The sequence below is a fragment of the Seriola lalandi genome, unplaced genomic scaffold, assembly GCF_002814215.2.
Source record: "Seriola lalandi dorsalis isolate HSWRI2012SDOR001 ecotype SW California unplaced genomic scaffold, Sedor1 jcf7180002054758, whole genome shotgun sequence".
Lineage (NCBI taxonomy): Eukaryota > Metazoa > Chordata > Actinopteri > Carangiformes > Carangidae > Seriola > Seriola lalandi.
In genome coordinates, this window is record NW_019525311.1 from 49,075 (window position 1) to 67,327 (window position 18,253).

Consider the following 18,253-nt stretch of genomic DNA (forward strand, 5'->3'; position numbering starts at 1 on the left):
CTTCCACTTCCTACTTGTGACGTCGACAATATCACCTTGAAAACATGGAGCGGAGTGACGTTCCAGAAACGGAGTGGAGACTAGAAAGACCGGGGGGTAGTATTCAGAAAGGATCGTATCTTGCCAGGAGTGCACCTAAATGCTGTCACACGTTTCCTCTAAAGACTGACTTGTAAGGCTGCTGGATGTAACTTTAGTTAACGAACAGAGTTGACCCCAGTTGCTATGGATGACATCATGTGAACCTTCAGGTTTTGTCTGACTGATTGACAAGTGTCATAGATAGATAGATAGATAGATAGATAGATAGATAGATAGATAGATAGATAGAATAAGATCAATAATATAAAAAAGGCAATAGCTTGTGAAATGTCATGAAAATGCTGAAAAGTGGACAATGTGTGATGTATCATTAAAATATTGCTATTCAATTAAAAGATAACGCATTTAAAAGCATCAATGCATTAAAAATGTATTAATATTGCTTTTTCAAATTTAAGACCTCAACAAAAACATAAAACAATCTCTTGAGTGACTGAAACTGTCACTTGTAGTTATGAGTTATCTTGTCAGGTGATAGATTGTCATAACCCCCTCCGCAATTATTCATTATGTAACTTTATTTACAAAAAATGCTTCTGTAATACAGCTTTTTAACAGCAGGCATTTTGACTGACCTAAACCAAAGCACACCAATTAATGGAAGAGGAGGAATAGTAATACCAACTGACCTAGAATACATACAACTTGTACTTGCATCCCACATCGTTTTGTGCGTGAAGTTTTGTTTGTTTTTTAAATTTATTTCAGTTATAGATTGTGTTTGTGTTAGTCAAGGCAGCAGCTTCTGGCTGTGATTTGTTTTTAATAATGTTTTGTTTGTGTTGCAAGTTTCAGGAGAAAGCCTGACTGCATTCACAGATTTACACTTTTCCAGGGAATTATAATGTTGAAATCACATAGTATTATCTTTCTTTTTCCTTTATCTCATATTAAGTCCAATAAACTACTGATTCTACTTTCAGAGTGCACCTCTGATTTATACAGAACACTTGGAATATGGCATCTGAGGTGGACCGAGGACACAACACCTTGTAATTCTACAGCTTGTTGCTCTGTTGTATTAAACTGCTTTATCGACAGCAAGTGCAGCTCACTTTTTTCTGACATAAAGTATCCTTTGAACGTGCTTTAAGTAGGTTATGCTTTTTGAGTTGAAGGAAGTTATAGGAGTGGGAAAAATAACTCAGCTGTCAGTTTTTAACATTCATAAAGACAACAAGTAACATATACACATCTCTAATAGAGAAGTTTACTTTCATATTTCCTCATTAAAACATAACCTGAAGTAAAACAGTCTCCCGTGTGGTGGTGTTCGTAACTCAAACATATGCAAATAAGGTGCAAATCTGCATCAAACAAACAGAATAACATTTTAGTCAACAATCACCAGGGGACAAGGTGCTTTGGTACAAGCTCCTTTGCAGGAGTGATGGAGGAATCTGAAGCACTTTCATATCTCCTCAAAAGTTTCAAGGTTTATTTCTTTGCATTCTGGCCCATCTCGACCTAAACAGAGGCTGCATTACACTTCCTTCATAAAAACACGTACAAAAAAACAACAACAAAACACATTGTTACAATGAAAATGATTTTCCTCCTCAGTATTGTCACAGTATAATAAACGCTTCAATATATTAAAAAATATTTATCATTTTGACTTTCAGATTCATTATAAAAACATTCCTTCAATTGAGTGTCACAGTCAATGTCAAATTGTACTCTCATATTAGAAACAAAATGAAAAGTTGTCCAATTCCATCAACAACCTAAATATTACACATTTTAAACATCAATTAAAACTTATTGCAAAGCAGTGTATGTCTACAGATAGCTTGATTCAGTTTAATTGGCAGACATGAGTAATTAATTTAAAATTAGCTAAAAAACGAATCTTTTTAATAGCGATTTAGTCATATTTCATATATTACAATGCAGTGTCTGTTAAATCTTTCACACATGCTGCTGTTCATGTAGTGACATGTAGTAAAAAATACAGTTCTAAATGCAAAACAATTACTTGAGCAAAAAACATTTTCTGAGAGGCACAAAAAATGTCTCTACTACAAAATGTGTTTCATCTTTGGCCCACAAGCAGATAAATCCTTACCGTTTTTATTTTAAAGTAAAATTCCTACAGGAAAAAACAGAGTTAGTAGCCAAACATCGTGCACCGTAAAGAACTAACGCTAGTAACATCTTTTTTAAAGTGAAAACACACTCTTGGATTCAGCAAACATATTCACATAAAAGTCTGTACCAACAGCAAAAAGCATTTGTGCGATTAGTTAAATTAAGGGTACCATTATTGTTATAACAGTTGTAGTAACAATTCAAAATCAGTCAATCAAAATACTCAAGTCCAAGTCACATATTCCATGGAGAAAATAATTACTCTTCAGCAGCATGTAAATGTTAAACCAGCGAACCAAATACAGTCATTTTCATGAAAGGTTTTAAAGACAATTGATTGCTCATCCTAAAAATTAAACAAACTGTGGAGTCAATAATACAGTACCTAACATGCTGATTAACCCATGTAATGTGCAGACCTGTTCTCACCCTGTGTTTCACACACCAGAATGAGAAATCTGATTATACCAGGAAGGTACTCATGCAAATCTACATTGTTGTTATGACTCTGTGTTAAAGAGGCAATAAATGAGCACTACTCTGTCTATAAACACAAAATTACCACAACATACAGCATGTGGAGAGGTAATACGATTATTAGTACTTGGATTATGTAATAATGAAGTTGTGACTTTGTTCCTAGTGGTCATTAACACAGGTTGATAAAGGTCAAAAATGATTTAATGCCCCTTTAAATGTACAAAACCGGTCAGGCTTTTATATAGTACCTCAGAGCTCAGTAACAGATTGACGCTTTCGTACCACTATCCTTTACAGGTGAGCTCACTGCTCTGTTCCCTGCTGTTTATCAGACTTTTCGCAAGTACTATCTCCTGTTGTAGAGGTCTTTGCGTTTCCGCAGCTCCTCCAGCACGCGAGCCCTGAATTGAGTCCAGTCTTCATCCTGAAACTGCTGGAGGCCTAGAGCCAGATGGAGCTCAGCAGAGTGGCTGCGCAGGAAAGGGTTGTACTGCTTCTCTTCTCCAATAGTGGAGGGACTCTGAAAATTAAGTGCATGTCAAAATGCAGCCCTTTTTAGAATCTCTTTAGTAGCCACAATGAGTCATATGCCATTCATTAATTTGCATAACAGTATTATGGGTAACAAGGGATTCCTGCCAACTTAACCCAGCACAGCATTGCCTTTCTTCATCTCTGTCCCAGTTCAACTGCTGCAACACATTTCCTGATCAACAATATATCACCTCTTACCTTTCCATGTCATGCAATTAGCAGGGCATAATCTGCTAATCCAGATGATACCTGGATCACAGAAGTTAAAGGTGACTAAAACAATGAGTTCATGTGTTAATGAGCTTTTCTGCTGTTACATTGTTTAATGTAAAGCTCTCTGAGCAAACCCTCCTTCCCTACCACATTGCAAATTCAAATATGTAGGTAATGAATACCCAGCAAAAGTAGAACTTTAAAAGACCTACCCAAGACTGAGCTACTAAAGCAAGCCATATAAACCATATTAGTCATTTGAATTCATCAAATTTTATAGTAATAATCAGGCCTTAGTGACTGTGACGTGTGGCTTAGCAGACACACATCACAGTAGTAAAAGCACAGGTATAAATGATAACATTGTTAATGGCTAAATTCCATTTAGCTGCTTCAGTTTCCTGGTGTTGTTCATGCTGGCTCGCTGTCATGGCGTACTGGGACACTAGGACAAAGTCGTTGTTAATGTTATAAGTAACACCTGTGTTTTCCTACAATGACAAGTCAAAATGTCTGTCTGACAAGACAGATTTTCTTTCATTATCCAGTGACATTCATATAACATCAGCTAGTAATATCTGGCATGATCTGTGTTTGTCTATGGATTATATATATGTTTGTTTATGCATTTAAAGCCCATATTTTAGGATTTTAAAATCATACCTAGTATGGTAGTACAAAAAGACAGGTATTGTTTGTATGCATGGTTTTTTTCCTTTACCATAAAAAACCAAAAAGATCAACATTTGTCAAAACTATTTCTAAAGAGTAAAACTTGCCACATTTCATGTTGCAATCATCCACATGATGCAGAGGAAACAAGATAGTCAATCATTTAATAAGTTGTGGGTTTGGAAGTTGGCAAAATTCAGTGAGGTGCAAACTTGTGAAACTGCCATGCTGTATTGATGGTAGATAAAAACCCCATCTAAATTCTGGATAGGTGCTTCACTCAACAGTATACCTTTGCTCTGCTGCAGACGCTATCATAGAAGAGACTCAAATGTGAGAGCCTGAAAGAGGAGGAAGTGAGAAAAGAGCAAGCTCTCTGGGCACTGACAACATGAACACTGTACACAGGTGATAAGCCCTCCTTCCCAGGTGCTAGACAACATGAATCCTTTCTGGGACGATGTGCTTGAGAAGCATAACAATGGCAATACATCATTCTCACCGTGCACATCTTCTGGCCTCGCTGCTGCAGCACCCACTGATATTTGTTTTCCCTGGCAGCATTGCGTGGCTCAACCTCAGCAGCAAACAGCAGGTTGTCTTCTGCATACTCATGACCTGAGGGATAACCACACAGAAATGAAAAAAACTAAATAATGCCCTTGCGCATATCCACATTGAAAAGCTTCCACTCCATAGAAGTCCCTGTGTAATCCCTTTCAAGAATGTGACTGTAAATAAGTGCATTGGTGCAACAGTATCAGGGTTTTTCTTGGCTCAAAATGAGGTGGAGGTGGTACCATCTTGATCATGTGCACACACATGACGTACATGCGTACCTCACAAACTGGCTCAAGCAAACACTTCTTACAATCAACATATTTTAGGAGTTCTAGTGAATCCTGAGGAATTTCCAATAATAAGCTGTAACAATTTAGGAGATGTCACCTTGTGCATATTACATTTTACAATTTCATGACATTTTAAAGGCTAAATAAATAATATCTGAAATATACAAACTGTAATTATTCTGTCTATGTCTCAGGATGTAATTTAAAATCAGGTAGTTTAAAATGTCTTTGGGGAAGATAAATAAAGTGACTTAATTAAAATCGCGTAAGCATGAGCTTTGCGTTAATACACTCCAAAGCACTTGGCAACTCAATGCCCTCACCATGGCTGGATCCTGTCCATCACTGGTCCCTTCCACTTCTTGTGGTTGTACGTTACTTTCAGGCCCAACAAATTTACAGCACCTCGTCAGTAACATGAACCACTACTTTTTAACTGCCAGTAATAACCAGGTGACGTCTGCACTGTTTAAACTGCCCTTGTGATTCTCTTCCTTGCGAACTCCCCTTAAAAGACTCGCTGATTGGCATGCAATGTTAATTTAGGAAACCTTTTTAAGAAATGGGACGCGCTTGGATGCAAAAGTAACAATATTCACCAGTTTGAACAACAACCAAATATCAGGCCAGCGCTGCCTGACACATTCCTGCTGTAGGGAATAAACAGACGCTCTTTGGAGGAAATTCCTTGAGGAAAATTGCAGCTCTGTTCTTCTACAGCAGTTTTGGCAGCCGCTTTCCCAGTGCACTGCATCAGCGTAATGCCATAACTGCATTTCAGAGTGAAATGCTTGTTAGAAAATAACCTTAGAGTTTGTTGAAAGCTGAAAGCGGCAATGAGGTTTGATGGAGACACCTCATACTTTTTTACACAGGAAAACCATAAGAATGTCTCTCAAAATACAAAAATCAAACCACTGCACATTCAAACCACCAACACATCATACAAACACTTACACTGAGTCTCTGACAAGTGAGAACATTTTCCTACCAGGCCACAATAGAGTATCATCACTTAAGGAGCTGACTGTGTCCAGAGATGACAGCATTGTTGTTGCACTGCCTTCAAACATTCTCCCTGAAAACAAAAAGAACAGGTTTTATTGTCATTTGATTTCCAGTTCAAAACAGGGCATCTGTAAATCTTAAACGGTGTGTCTGCATTTAGCAGGCCAAACTTCATCTTTTTAGGATCTTTTCATTGCTACTTGGGATTGAATTTAAAACTTAAAATAAAGTTTTGGGTTTTAAATGGTCTAGTTTCTGAGAAAAGCAACCCAGAGTGCAAATGGGAAGTTAAAAAAGGGTCAGATAACAATTTCATTTTGAGAAGGACATAAGCTGTTTAGTAAAGCTGGTATATACTACTGCTATTCTGCAGTGCACCAAAGAGCACAAAAGATGTTTGCTTTGCATACTGAACAAAATAAGCTTCAATTACTGTATCTAAGATTTTTAATTTTGATAAATTTGTACTTTTTATGATTTTTTGGGGAGCTGTCGATCCAATGTTAATTATTTTTAATGTGATTATATTCCTTATAGCCACTAATGGACCAGGCAGTAAAAATAATAACCATATTACAGGGACATTAAAAAGAATGAACTTGCACATAGTAGCAGTGTCCAGTAAAGATGACAGTGATGCGCATTCATTGTTTACTAGATATCTCGAACTTGAGTGCATGTGGAGGGGCCAGAGGCCTGTACTATGAAGCAAGTTCAACATACCCCGGATACTTTTAGTTATCTGGCTTGACTGAACCTAACATTGACCGTCCTGATGACCTGTACTCCGAAGCAGGTTATCAACTGGCTCAGTTAACCCTGGGTTTACTCATCCGCCTACGAGCGCGTTCATGTGAAAGAGGCAGAGTTGTTAATTATAAGCAACATCGTCTGAACCATGAATGAAATACTTAATATGATATGAGAAGAAACGCTGATACTTGACGGTAAGTTTGCTTATGACCATGTCCAAAAGTGATGCTCAACAAGGTGAAATGTAAACATTATGATCACATGACTACAATAAAAAGAAATATTTCTAAATTGAATTACTATTAAAGTCAGATTAAAGATATATATATATATATATATATATATATATTAAGTTTCATTCTCAGTATTTTCACTCTTCAGTCTGATGAACAAACTAGTGAACATGTGCTATATGAACATGAGATGCAGATAAAAGTTCAAATTTTAAAAACATTTTTTTTAAATAAACATTTACTGTGATAAACTCTCCTCTGTTTGTTAGAAGCTCTGTTTTAAAACTAGAGTGGACACATGCAATGTCTGGAACAGCAACTGATTTATATAAACATCTACTGCTCATTATTATTTATCACTTAATTGTAAAGTCTTTTGTTTTTCCAGGTATCTGATTGGTTAGTAGTTTGGCGGTTGACAGGTTTTGATCTGAGTTCAGCATCAGTTACCATGGTGATTTACCCTGGTAAGCAGACTGAAAATCCAGAGTTACACCTGTTTAGTTTCCTCCATAACATCAAATCCTGCTTTGTGGTACAGGCCTCAGGTGGTCAGTGTGTGTGTGTGTGTGTGTGTGTGTGTGTGTGTGTGTGTGTGTGTGTGTGTGTGTGTGTGTGAATAAAGTAAAAAACTAAAGCATCAAAAGTAGGGATATAAACCAGAGACATGAACTGAAAATACATTGCCTCCACAAACCAGACAAGAGCTGGTCAACAGCTGGTCCTGAGGTTTCAGCCTGAGGTAAGCAACCAGATAAATAAAATTGTACAGATAGGTCATTAACCCTTGTGTTTCCAGCAACCCAATTTTCTTGTTGACCTGAGGGGTCTGTTGCTGTGGACATCATTAAACACCATTATCCGAGGCGTCGTGTAGCGTAGTGGTCTAAGCAGGCGCCCCATGTGTAGAGGCTACAGTCCTCGCTGCAGTCGGCCCCGGTTCGAATCCCGCATCGGACGGCCTTTCGCTGCATGTCATTCCTCCTCTCCCTGTTTCCTGTCACTCTCCACTATACTGTCCATTAAAGGCATAAAAAGCCCAAAAATATACTTTAAAAAAAACACCATTATCCATTTTATGCCAGTTAATTGAATATTCCAGTTAAACCTACATGCAGATGTCTGTGCGGATGACTGCATGAGGAGAAGTTAATGCATTTACTTACACCGTCTGTATTCAGAACATGATGCTTATTTAGCTTAGCCCCAGACAGCTCATTACCACCTTAGTCATTCAATGGCCCATTAGTGAGTACAAGGACCTGCTTTATGTGTCGAATCATTCCAGGTAAAACAAACACATCACAGAGGTCAATGTTGCTTTGTATTTTCTGTGTTCCTTCTTTATTTTCCATAAACTGTGAACCAGGACACAGCTTTATACGATTACTCCTATGAATCCCATTCTCTGGGAAACTCACCACAACCTGAAAGGAAAACCAGGTCACCAGAGAAGAGGCTGGAGGGAGCGCCGATCGCTTGGCCATCCAGGAGGTAGATCATGTGGCCCACTGTGTGTCCAGGAGTGAAGAGGGCCTTAAAGTGCATACGACCAACTGTTACAGAATCCTTGTGCGTGAGAGGGCTGGAAACACAGAAAAAATACACAGCACTGATGTCAGCACAGCACCACTGTTTCGCTACACCCTACTGCCATTTTCAACTTCTTACAGAATGACTGAGAACAACAAACACACTCTTGCACACGCCATTCTGACATGGTTTCAATATCTATGTAGACTGGGTCTTCGGCTGGGGATTGGAGTCACATCCAGCCTTCATATCAACTAGATGCAGTCCACGGATGTCATCTGTCATTTATATCAAAACTGTGTACATGTGGATTCAGGTATTCAGATGAGAAGAAATGAGTACACAAAGGTATAGAGCTTTTGATGTAATGTCTTGCACAATTAAATTAAGGGAAACCAGATACCTAGTAAGAGGGGAGCGAAATTGGGAAGTAAATTGCTAAATTAATAGCTAATTGATTTATTCTGGACCAAAAACAATTAAGTAAATGAAAATATAATCTTGAAATATAAAAAAGCCTTTTAAATAATTCTGTTAAAATGTACTTGCCAAACTAAAATATGGGGCAACAACTAGTTGTGGTATATGTAATGAGATAAGTCATAATCATTTTGGAAAATACACTTTGGCCCACTGGTTGTTTACACCATTGAGCCTCATATGACCCCTATTCTTAGGCCACAACCCCCCAGGCATAATGGATCAGTTTATTCATACCATGATAAGTTACTGTGAAGTCAGCTGCTGCAAGTGTTGACAGTGAGAACAAGACAGGAAGAACTGTGCTATACTGTGCGAACAAGGACTTACTGCGTAAGGCCAGGAATGTTATCAGCTGCATTTCCATACACTCGGCATGAGCTGTGAAGCCTTTTCAACCCTTTGTTTCCCCCGCTGTGATCCCTGTTAACAGAACAAAGTGTAGATGCTTAAAAGTTCTGAAATATGAGACAATATCTGACGCATAAATGTCATTTTCAAATGTATTCAGATTAGTGTTTCCTTTAGTATAAATTTTAAATGTGTTGAAATTTGAACAGCAGCAATTCCGTGCATGAGAACGCCATGTTTACCCATATTCCCTTCACACACTATACAGTTTTTGCAAAGTGTCATACTTGGTTAGGGCTATATTTAGCCCCATCTCCTAATGTTTTATACATACAAACCAAAAAAACAAACCACACATTAAAATAACTAAAACCCATAAAACTCACCAATGCTTGTGTGTGCAGAGTATTGCTTCTAACATCACTCCCTCTTCCTTAAGGACTGCCTGAAAAGTTACAAGTGCTGTTAAAACCATCAATCACCATGTTAAATCAACACTTCATCAGCAGTTTATTCAAAAGCTAATTACGCTCTTAATACTTCAGACTGCTGACACACTATGGCGTGCACTTTCAAATATAACATTGGCTATTGACAATCAATACCTGTAGTTGTAGTAAAAGACAGATGATTGTAAGATTACAAAAAATTTAATTGCACTGAAAGTGATGCTCAGAAATCCACCGAGTCATTTCACAGTAACTGACTAAGTCAGAGAAAGGCATAACTATCACAAAGCCAATTTGAGTCTGTGGGCTTCATTAAACTGGTTTGTGTTAAAGACTCATGTCACTATAACTACAATCAAACAAACACACAAGTTTCATTTTTGATACCTGAGTCCATTTACAGTTACCATTGACAGTATTTCAGCAGTGTGGTAAACCTACAAAACGGAGGCAAGGCAACCATTTTTTTTTTTTTTTTTTAATATAAATGGCACTGTAATGAGATCTGAAAAAGATTTGACCTGTCTCAACTCAAGCCATTGCACAAGAAAATGTCAGTTGTTTTCTGCATATTAGTACCAATCTCAAAGCCCCTTACAAACAACAAAAAGCTTTTAATTGACAGACATAAAACACACAACTGACAGCAGAGGCATTCACCTGGACTGTTTGAGGGTCTGCAGGGTCTACAACAACGGCAACACTGGAGGCTGTGTCTATTACAAGATAGCTGTAGTTGTCAGACAGTACCGAGATGGGAATTACTTTTATATCTGTGGGCAGACAAAGAAATGACAAATGACAAATGGAGTACAATATTGGTAGAAGTTGTAGTATTAAAAGAAATACATTTATAATGTAAAATGTGTCCAGGTGTACTGCTCATAGTGTATCTTGGTAAAATAGCAGAACCTTTGTATTAATGTTAATGACAATTCTCGAGCCTGGACATCATATGACAGCATGTCCTATGTTCGACACACTCAACAGGGTCTGTTCTGTTTTGATGATGGTATCTCCCCACAAACAACAAAAGAAAAGACACTAAGACAGATTAAATAGTCAAATCCATGCTGTAACATACCATTAAACTCCATGGGGTGGACTGTGGAATGTCCAGCAGGGTAATGTTCCCTGGCTTTTTTCATTTGCCTCTTGTAGTACATGTAGCCAAGTCTGGTCCTGGTGTAGAGTGTGTACCTAGGAAACAGTTCAAAAGGCTAGTGAATATTGTGTCTGATAGTGTGGCACATAAGATATTTATTTAATTGCCCGATCATTAATGTGTGTTGTTGTTGTTGTTGTTGTATATCTATATATGTTTTTGGAATTTTTCAAGACCCCCCCTCCCCCCTTCTAACTTAATAGTCAACGGTTTATAACAGCTACAGCATAGTGCAGTTTACCATTGCTAAGTAACCAGAGAGCGAACAGGCGGTGCTGCAGGAAATAGGAAGAGGGAGATTTTCTTGTTGATACGTTGTAAATATGATTGTTTTGTGATTTAATATATAAAGGGGGAAAAGATAATTATTCATATAGGGAAAGATTATAATTCTAAATAGTAAAATTATATAGAATTAACATTGTAAATATCTGGTGAATAATTTTATTGTATTTTTGAAATAGTGTCATTTTGATATTGTATTGTTGTTTTATATTGTGATTATTGTGATCGTTTTATTGGAGTTAGTTGAGGCAGTTAACGTTTTTATTTTTTTATATAATAAAGCCACGGAAGACCAGCTCACCCACAGCGCCTTTGTTGTTTATCCTCACGGACACTCATTTGTAAAGTATGTCACCCCTGGAGTACTCAACTTTATGGGCCTAACAGTAGCAGGAGTTGACCATGCTAACCCCACCATGTGGTTACCATGGTTCAAAGGGGAGGGGTTACGCCTACTCAAGTATCAGCAAAGGTAGAGGGTGCAAGCACTAACAGCTTACATTTGTTCAAATGGCACGAAAAATCTGATCAAGTGGAGCCATTCTTCGAATCGGCAAAAATGCGTTTCACCAAACAGCAGTAAATTAGTTTTGCATAGTTTCAACAACTACAATAAGTTGGATAGCATGCTATTATAAACCACGTCTCCTAAAGGTGAACCGCTATTTTTGGCTCATATGTATGCTGTATAAAACAATGGCTACACTCGGTTTAGAAAATGCCTTAGACCATAACGTTGGGGTAGTACTTTTATCGACCGGTAACGCAACTTTAAATCGGATCGTATTTGAATACAGCTTGGTGGGACGGCCCTCCATGATGAGAATGGCTAGATGTTGCTAAGCTACGCTAATAGTAATCACCTCGATGACAACAAAATGTTATTTTATTAGGTATGGTCGTGTTATACTCACGCGATTCTGAACAGCGGCTTCTCCGTGCGGGCCATTATCTTGCTTAACAGTTTTCTCCAAAACACTTGTCCTGAGCGTCTGTAGCGAACACATAAACATAAGAAACAGAGGAAGGATGCAGCGGCAATTAGCGTTACAATCCAGTCGGGAAGCGCCATAGTATCTCAGCGGAACGTAATGACGTGTCATGTGACCACTACCCCGGAAGCCCCGGAAGCGAGGACTTAAAATCGCCGTACAATTAGCGTTAATTGTAAAACATTTCTTCTTTTTCTTCTGTGTATCACATCCGATCCCACTGTGGCTCAAGTCATGTTCAATGTGTGAAAAATAATTTCATTATAATAAAGTTAACGTTGTTTTTTGTTTTTTCTTCCAGAAATCTAACATTAACCCGTGAATCTGTGTCAAGAAAATTTGTCTATGACCAAATCTATGACTAAGTAACTCAATTTTACAGGAGGCCGACCTTTTTTTAAACGGAACTAGTTTCCATTCAAAATTAATAATTGATTTTATCGTATATGGCGTTAGGAATTGATCGACGTCTAAATAATTTAGCGAATATAGCTCAAAATGAGACTCAGTAGGCATTTTATTATTGAATAACATTTAAGTAAACTTAAGGATAATATAATAGGCCTATAAATATGTTTTCAGGTTGACAGCTTTATTAAAGCAACTCAGAGTTAACATCAGCGTTACCTAACATCTAAATGTTGTAAGAGAGGATACAGACAACAGTCTGGGTTTTTTTTTTTTTTTTTTACGTAGCATTTTGATTATTATGAACAGGAGCCTGAGCAACCAGAGTCTCCACTTTTGGAGACACACCAGTAACAGTGTGAGTTTCAGTGAGCATATCCTATTACCGAGATGACATCCCCCTGTGGTGCAAGTCTGCAAACCACCAAGGAGAGAAAAGACTGAAGGGCACAGTGCTCATATCTTAGGCTAAAACCACCAGGTAAGTAAAATTATTCTTTTTCTTTTTTTCTTTCTTTCTTTCTTTCTTTCTTTCTTTCTTTTTTTCTTTCTTTCTTTCTTTCTTTCTTTCTTTCTTTCTTTCTTTCTTTCTTTCTTTCTTTCTTTCTTTCTTCCCCTTGTTGAAATACTTATTCACATCAGAATCATCATGAGCATTCAGTCTCATCTTTGTTTCCTTAGACTTTTCTAATATGACTACATTGTTTTCTATTGTTTATTTATTTGTTACAACTGCACAGACATAGCTTCTTTCCAGCAGATACTAATACAGAACTCTGGGTTTTTACAATGTGGTGTTAAGTCTGTAATAGTTTTTCCACAATAATATAATAACAAGACTTTATTTAGTTATTGTGACAATGAAAAGTACATAATTCACTGGATAACTGAGACAGAGACATACAGACCAGGCATGAGTAGTTGTGGGTTTTGTGTACCGTATATATATATGTACAGTATGAGTCTGATCTAGCTGATCACCACTTACCCTTTCTTCCAGGTGATCCGGCAAAAATCATGACGACTAAAATAGATAGTCCTCCACCTTATGAGGAAGCAGTACACCATCCTAAGTATGGAAACTCCCCCCACCAGCCACAACATGGCTCCTCTCTTCCACCACCTCCATCTTACAGCCCCAGTCCAGGCATGTGCCCTGGCCCGCCTGGCTACTGGGGCCGTGAGGGCGTCTACCCGCAGGCCGGCATGTGGTCAGCCCCTGGCTTCTCTCCATCTGGGATGCCCACCACAATACCGACTCTGTCTGCTGGAGTGCCTCCATCCAACTCAGGTTCTGAGGAAATGACACAGGACTTCAGTTAATCACGTCCTGCATTATATTTAGATGAGCTCCCGAGAGTAATAAGTATAAATTACCACTTCGCTATTCCCAACTCTGCAGGAGACATGGAGGATCTTCTGAGCACCCAGTGGGAAAGCACGTCTATTCGGCATGCCTTCATCAGAAAGGTAAGGATTTTCATCATTTACCATGCTACACACACAGACAGTCATGTTAACCTCAACTACATCTACTGATATGTTTCCTTGTGTGCTCAACAGAACTTCTTGGTTTTGTGTTTATGGACAGGTTTACCTCATTTTAGCAGCACAGCTTGTCGTCACCTTTTCAGTTGTTGCTGTCTTTACATTTGTGTAAGTGTCCCTATTCACCCCAGTACAATATCCCATCTCATCTATTGGAATGACCAGCAGTCTACTCCTGAGTGATCCTTTATATCTGTGCTTTCATAGTGACCCAGTGAGGCTGTTTGTCATCAGATACCCTGGCATCTACTGGGCATCTTTGTGAGTTACACTATGAAATAAACAAAAACATACTTCAAGTACAACTAAGAGAGAAACTCCCCAGAAACAACAATATTCTCGGTGCTATTATTCTCATGACACGATGATACATACAGCAACAATCATGTCACTTATCTCTCCATAGTGTGGTTTATTTTTTGGTCTACTGCATTCTCATCTGCTGCAAAGGGCCGAGGTAAGCGTGGCCCTGGCCTGACTATATAAGTTAGAAAATAGTTGTACAACTATGTTATGTGTTATTCACGTATTCATAGCCAGTAATGATTCTATTTGTATACTGCTTCACGTTTTTTGTTTAGGAGACGTTTCCCATGGAATCTTGTGCTGCTGGGAGTATTTGTAAGTATTGTTTTTTAGATTATGAGTCAGGAGCCAATACAGGCTGGCGTCTAGCGGATCCACATGGCAAAACTAAGGAACATGACATGAGGAGTTAGATAGTATTTGGGTTGAAGGCTGGAAAAGTAGAGTAAAACAAAACAAAGGCAGCACATAAAAAAAGAGAGATGCCAGAAAAAGGCTTGAACCCACTCTGTCCTCCATGACACATTGTTTTCATGTTTTATCTTGCAGACTCTCGCCTTGTCTTACATGTCTGGAACAATTTCAAGGTTTGTTTTCGGCAATACGCCGCAATACATATAGAGAACATTCTCAGAGTGATGTATCATTATTTAGTATTATATTATTTTATGTTTTTGTTTTAATCATGAAATCCGTCTTTTACAGCTATTATGAAACAAAAGCAGTGTTTCTCGCCATGGGAATAACAGCAGTAGTTTGTATAGCTGTCACAATCTTCTGCTTCCAAACCAAGGTAGATGGAGATGTAAACTGTGTCTCTCTGTAGCTCAGTAGCCCATGGCTTGTCAGAGGATGTCTTTGTTGTCAGTGTAAAAGAACGCCTTTGTCTCGCATTACAATGGGGCACTGAGTTCCTTTAAATATTTATAACATTTTGGGATGAGATGTGAATCCAACTTCTCTGTCTGATGCAACTCAAGATGAATAAGTTACATTTTTGGCTGATGCATGACACATCCACCCCCCTTTATTATTATTATTTCTTTTTCCTTATTCTGCTCCTCTTTCAAATTATCTCGACTGCTCTTTCATGTGGCTTGAAGCGTATTAACTTCGCTTTCATCCTGCCAATGACTTGTTTCTCATCACAGGTGGACTTCACCTCCTGTGGGGGACTTCTCTGCATTGCTGCCGTTTTGCTCATGATCATTGGGATTGTTACAGCCATCGTCCTTTCCTTCCAATATGTGAGGACTCTTTGGTCAAATCCTTTAATTTATCCTCACTTCTCGTGTTTCTCAGTGTGAGGAGTAGCAGCTCAGTAGGGTGTATCTGTGGGACTGATTTAGCATTCAAAGGCCTTTCTTATGTCACTCAACAGGTCCCTTGGCTGCATATGCTCTATGCTGCAATTGGAGCCATCGTTTACACTCTGGTGAGTCTGCGCTCACATGAATTTAAGGACAACTTGTGAGCTTGGCTGTGCAAGGTCATTGTTGAATAACAAGAGTCCCTGAATGTTTTGGTCTGAGAGTGGACAAAAGGACATGCAGGTGGACCAATGGAAAGAGTCAATTTTTTGGGGATATTGAACATGATTCTTGAACTTCATATTTTTAGTCGCACTAGCTCATGGAAAGCAAATGTTGGTCTGTCGGTTGGTCCACCACTTTGGTACTAAGTATGTCAACAGCTATTGGATGGATTGCCATGACTTGAGTGCTCTGCTGACTTTTCTCTCTCGTGCTTCCAGGAGGTTTCACAATTTTGATTTTGAGTGAAATTTGTTGGCTATTCTTGGATGGATTGCCATAAAATTGGATACATACCTAAATTTATGGCATCTTCCCCTCAGATGAATTGTACTTAACTTTTCATGTGTCACCATAATCAGGTCAAAATTTCAATGTCCAATCCTATGTTTGACCAAATACCTGCAAAACTAATGAAGTTCCCACTAGCAAATATTAGTATGCTAATGTGCTAAACTAATGGTGAACATGGTAAACATTATGCCCGCTAAACATCAGCATATTAACATTGTTGTTGTGAGTATGTCAGCATGCTGAAGTTAGCTCAAAACACTGTGGTACCTAAGTACAATGTTACAGACCTGCTAGCGCGGCTGTAGACTTTTAGTCTTGTTTGTGCAATGGGGGAAATTTCTGCCCGGATAGTAGAATTTATGGAAACGCCAAGGGTTACAAAAAGATTATGATTCATTCAGATGGGGAACATGAAAATTGCTATCAATGCTGTGGTATTCTAGCAGGTTGTTGACATATCTTGTTCAAATGTGTGTGACAGACACACTAACAGTGCTAAAATGAATACAGTATCAACTTTCTTCATCCATGAATATATTTGGAATTAACAAGATAAAAAGGCATATAACATTTTTACAGCTAAATATTTGATGGTTTGCTGCTCCCCACTAAACTCAAAGACATCTTAAGCAAACCCATGTTTCTTTTTGTTTGACAAACTAAACTTTCCTTTGTTCCTCTCTTTCTCTGTTTTCCCAGTTTTTGGTATACAACACCCAGCTTCTTATTGGAAACCGAGAATTGGCCATCAGCCCAGAGGAATACATCTATGGAGCACTCTCTCTCTACGTTGACATTGTTCACATTTTTCTCTTCATCCTTCAAATCAGCGGAGCTGCGACTGAATAAGGCCATGGTTAGAGCACATACAGAGTTTGTACTTATAGTATATTGTGTTTGTCATTAAACACAATGCTACATGAACACAAGTGTTTAAATTAGGACGCACCATTACAGACTATGTTAAACTTCTTAACTATCAATTTAATTATACTGTATATATTTTCTTGTCAATAACACTTGAGCACTTTTATTTATTCTTGTACTTTATAAAGCTGTAAAGTGGGTGTGAATGAAGAGACTTTGTATTTCTGTATAGTTGTAATTTAATGTTGCCTTTTTTGTTTTAGCAAGCTGTGTTTTAGTAGATCATTCATGCAAAACATACACGTTTAAACTGGTGTAGTAGTCTGTGAACAATTACTTTGGTGAAACTTAATCATTATTGAATTAATAAGTAACACACAGTGTGATCCTTATTAAGAGGTACAACAACAACAACAAAAACAACAATGGAGACATAACAATTGATGGTCTGAGAGGTTTTTTTTTTATTGTTTGAGTTTGGTTCTGTTAATTACTTACAAAACACCTGGAGTTACAGGCATACAGCTGGAGACCACAATCATTAGTCCTAAGTCTGTGCTGGTAGAGGGAGGGACTCAGATCTGTATTAAAGTAGTTTTAACATCTCCATAGAAAAGGACTTAGACAAACACTGACTCATTGATTAAAAGATGGATTAAGTGTGTGCAGATTTCCAGAAGCTTCCTTAAGTCATGGGCCAACTCCTCTCTCTCTTTAATCTATCGATTATTCGTTGTTGTTGTTAGACAACGATGCACACCAATCAATAAAGTACACCCTACTGTTGCAACTGTTTTTTTCTTTCATCTTAATGGTTAATCATAGTGGCACGTTAGAGTCATAGGGTGGCACTAGCTCCTATACCCTCTCCTTTTCTGTCACCAGCATCTGTGTGTTAGTCCAGTGATGATTGGGTATGTCCACATGGTGGCAGGTTCAAGGCGTCAGGCGCTTGGGGTCACGTGGGAACATGGAGGTCTGACGTACGTTGTGGAGACCAAGGTACAGCATGCAGACTCTCTCCAGGCCTGGGAAGGATGACAGTTGAGTCACTCAACAAATCTTTATTCTTGCCATTAAAAACCTCCAAGACGCCTGGAGTCATA

The 18,253-nt window shown here is 38.3% G+C and overlaps 3 protein-coding genes across 3 annotated transcripts in view; 1 reads left to right on the plus strand and 2 right to left on the minus strand.

Annotated features, from left to right (window-relative positions):
• Positions 1 to 1,511: 1,511 nt before the first annotated feature.
• On the minus strand, positions 1,512 to 12,303 carry pnkd (PNKD metallo-beta-lactamase domain containing). Its single transcript, XM_023424840.2, has 9 exons — positions 12,115 to 12,303; positions 10,835 to 10,950; positions 10,411 to 10,523; positions 9,688 to 9,746; positions 9,281 to 9,373; positions 8,359 to 8,522; positions 5,935 to 6,021; positions 4,595 to 4,710; positions 1,512 to 3,193 (listed from the first exon to the last, which is right to left on the minus strand). Exons 1-9 carry the CDS (start codon positions 12,270 to 12,272, stop codon positions 3,020 to 3,022), a joined length of 1,080 nt encoding a protein of 359 aa, XP_023280608.1. The 5' UTR covers positions 12,273 to 12,303; the 3' UTR covers positions 1,512 to 3,019.
• Positions 12,304 to 13,617: 1,314 nt separating this feature from the next.
• On the plus strand, positions 13,618 to 17,918 carry LOC111668764 (protein lifeguard 3-like). Its single transcript, XM_023424889.2, has 11 exons — positions 13,618 to 13,891; positions 14,003 to 14,070; positions 14,192 to 14,256; positions 14,356 to 14,409; positions 14,555 to 14,605; positions 14,730 to 14,769; positions 15,004 to 15,041; positions 15,160 to 15,247; positions 15,606 to 15,701; positions 15,836 to 15,889; positions 16,980 to 17,918. The coding sequence occupies exons 1-11, from the start codon at positions 13,618 to 13,620 to the stop codon at positions 17,127 to 17,129; spliced, it is 978 nt and encodes a 325-aa protein (XP_023280657.1). The 3' UTR covers positions 17,130 to 17,918.
• The window catches only part of dars1 (aspartyl-tRNA synthetase 1), a 28,527-nt gene continuing 27,861 nt past the window's right edge, over positions 17,588 to 18,253 (minus strand). Inside the window, exon 18 of the mRNA XM_023424888.2 lies at positions 17,588 to 18,175. Coding sequence (XP_023280656.1) covers positions 18,084 to 18,175 — 92 coding nt within the window. The 3' untranslated portion in view covers positions 17,588 to 18,083. The remainder of the gene's footprint in view (positions 18,176 to 18,253) is intronic.

Coding starts and splice junctions, on each gene's coding strand:
- pnkd (XM_023424840.2), bottom strand. CDS start 12,272: ATGGCGCTTCCCGACTGGATTGTAACGCTAATTGCCGCTGCATCCTTC. Junction 8,523..9,280: donor AACATTCCTGGCCTTACGCA/GTAAGTCCTTGT, acceptor CTGTGTTTCCAG/CCCTCTCACGCACAAGGATT. Junction 6,022..8,358: donor GGTTTTCCTTTCAGGTTGTG/GTGAGTTTCCCA, acceptor TTTTGTTTTCAG/GGAGAATGTTTGAAGGCAGT.
- LOC111668764 (XM_023424889.2), top strand. CDS start 13,618: ATGACGACTAAAATAGATAGTCCTCCACCTTATGAGGAAGCAGTACAC. Junction 14,071..14,191: donor GGCATGCCTTCATCAGAAAG/GTAAGGATTTTC, acceptor GTTTATGGACAG/GTTTACCTCATTTTAGCAGC. Junction 14,606..14,729: donor ATCTGCTGCAAAGGGCCGAG/GTAAGCGTGGCC, acceptor TTTTTTGTTTAG/GAGACGTTTCCCATGGAATC.